Here is a 1197-nt window from a genome sequence, read left to right as displayed (position 1 = left end):
CCCCGTCCAGGAAACACACAGCCAGGCAGACGAGCTCCGAGCCAGCTCCCATGTCAGAGGATGAAGAGAGCACATCCAGCCAGCCTTAGAAGGCAGAACTTTCCTTCCAGACTGAAATGATTGTTTTCTACGTTCGGCTTCTTTAGATCACTGATGAAATGTAAAATAAATGCAAATATAAGTAATAATATGTTGAGATTCCAGAAGAAATGTCATCCTTCAGAAACGGGTGCAACACAGTTTGTCCGAGTGGAGTTGCCATATGTTGGTGTCATAAGAAGGGGCGGGGCCCTGAGCAGATCCGGTACCTACGCCGTTTCTGTTTGTTTGTTTGATGAAGCAGAAACCGGAGCGTCTGATTGGCTGCTCTCCCTGCAGGTGGCAATCGACTTCACGGCGTCTAACGGCGACCCTCGGAACAGCTGCTCTCTGCATTACATCCACCCCTACCAGCCTAACGAGTACCTGAAGGCCCTGGTGGCCGTGGGGGAGATCTGCCAGGACTACGACAGGTGGGTCAGAAGATAGATCTCCGCTGTTGGAACTGCTGAACCCTGAGTCTAACTCAGAGATTGGTTTGAAATCGAAAATTAAGAATTAAAACGGTTAAAAAAATCCAACATCATTGATTAATTTTGGGTTCTACAGTGGCATAATGACACAACAATAGGCCCATAAGCAACATAAGCAACCAGTCCACTACTGACTGGACTGGTTAATAGCAGCAGCGTTCACCTTTCCTTCTTCTGTTCTTTGAAAGAACGTGTTTATTTTCTGAAGTTTTTTTCCGTTCTTCCAGCAGCTCTTCTTTCCTTTTTCTTTTCTGGTTTTAGTGTAACATGATGTGACCTCCAAGTGCCGCTCTGGGTCTCTGAGCAAGACCCTTAGCCCCGATTGCTCTCCGGGTGCCCCACGATGGTAGCCCACTGCTGAGATCAATAAAAACTTCAATTATTAATTATTAAGTTCGGCCAAAATAGGAGATGATTTCCGTCGCTGGACATGAAGAAAACATCGCAAAAGAGTCAAATATATCAGACACCCTGATGTAAATTAACGCAGGTTTATGGTCAGCGTACGCGAATAACGGTTTATTTATGTACAACAGTAGAAAGCAGGAAAACATTTCGTTACATTTATATTATATCTAATATAATATCTATCCTGTCTTATAAAACAAACTTTAGGTTTAACTTT

At 44.0% G+C, this 1197-nt stretch overlaps 1 protein-coding gene across 1 annotated transcript in view; it reads left to right on the top strand.

Moving 5' to 3' along the window:
• LOC107095524 (copine-4-like) overlaps nucleotides 1-1197 on the top strand; it is a 69321-nt gene that overhangs the window by 60505 nt on the left and 7619 nt on the right. The window contains exon 9 of the mRNA XM_015391657.1: nucleotides 379-512. Within this exon, the coding sequence (XP_015247143.1) occupies nucleotides 379-512 (134 nt within the window). The remainder of the gene's footprint in view (nucleotides 1-378; nucleotides 513-1197) is intronic.

This window comes from Cyprinodon variegatus, unplaced genomic scaffold (genome assembly GCF_000732505.1).
Source record: "Cyprinodon variegatus isolate N-32 unplaced genomic scaffold, C_variegatus-1.0 Scaffold554, whole genome shotgun sequence".
Classification (NCBI taxonomy): Eukaryota; Metazoa; Chordata; class Actinopteri; order Cyprinodontiformes; family Cyprinodontidae; genus Cyprinodon; species Cyprinodon variegatus.
The sequence above is the reverse complement of the archived record's forward strand: the minus strand, read 5'-3'. Positions and strand labels throughout refer to the sequence as shown.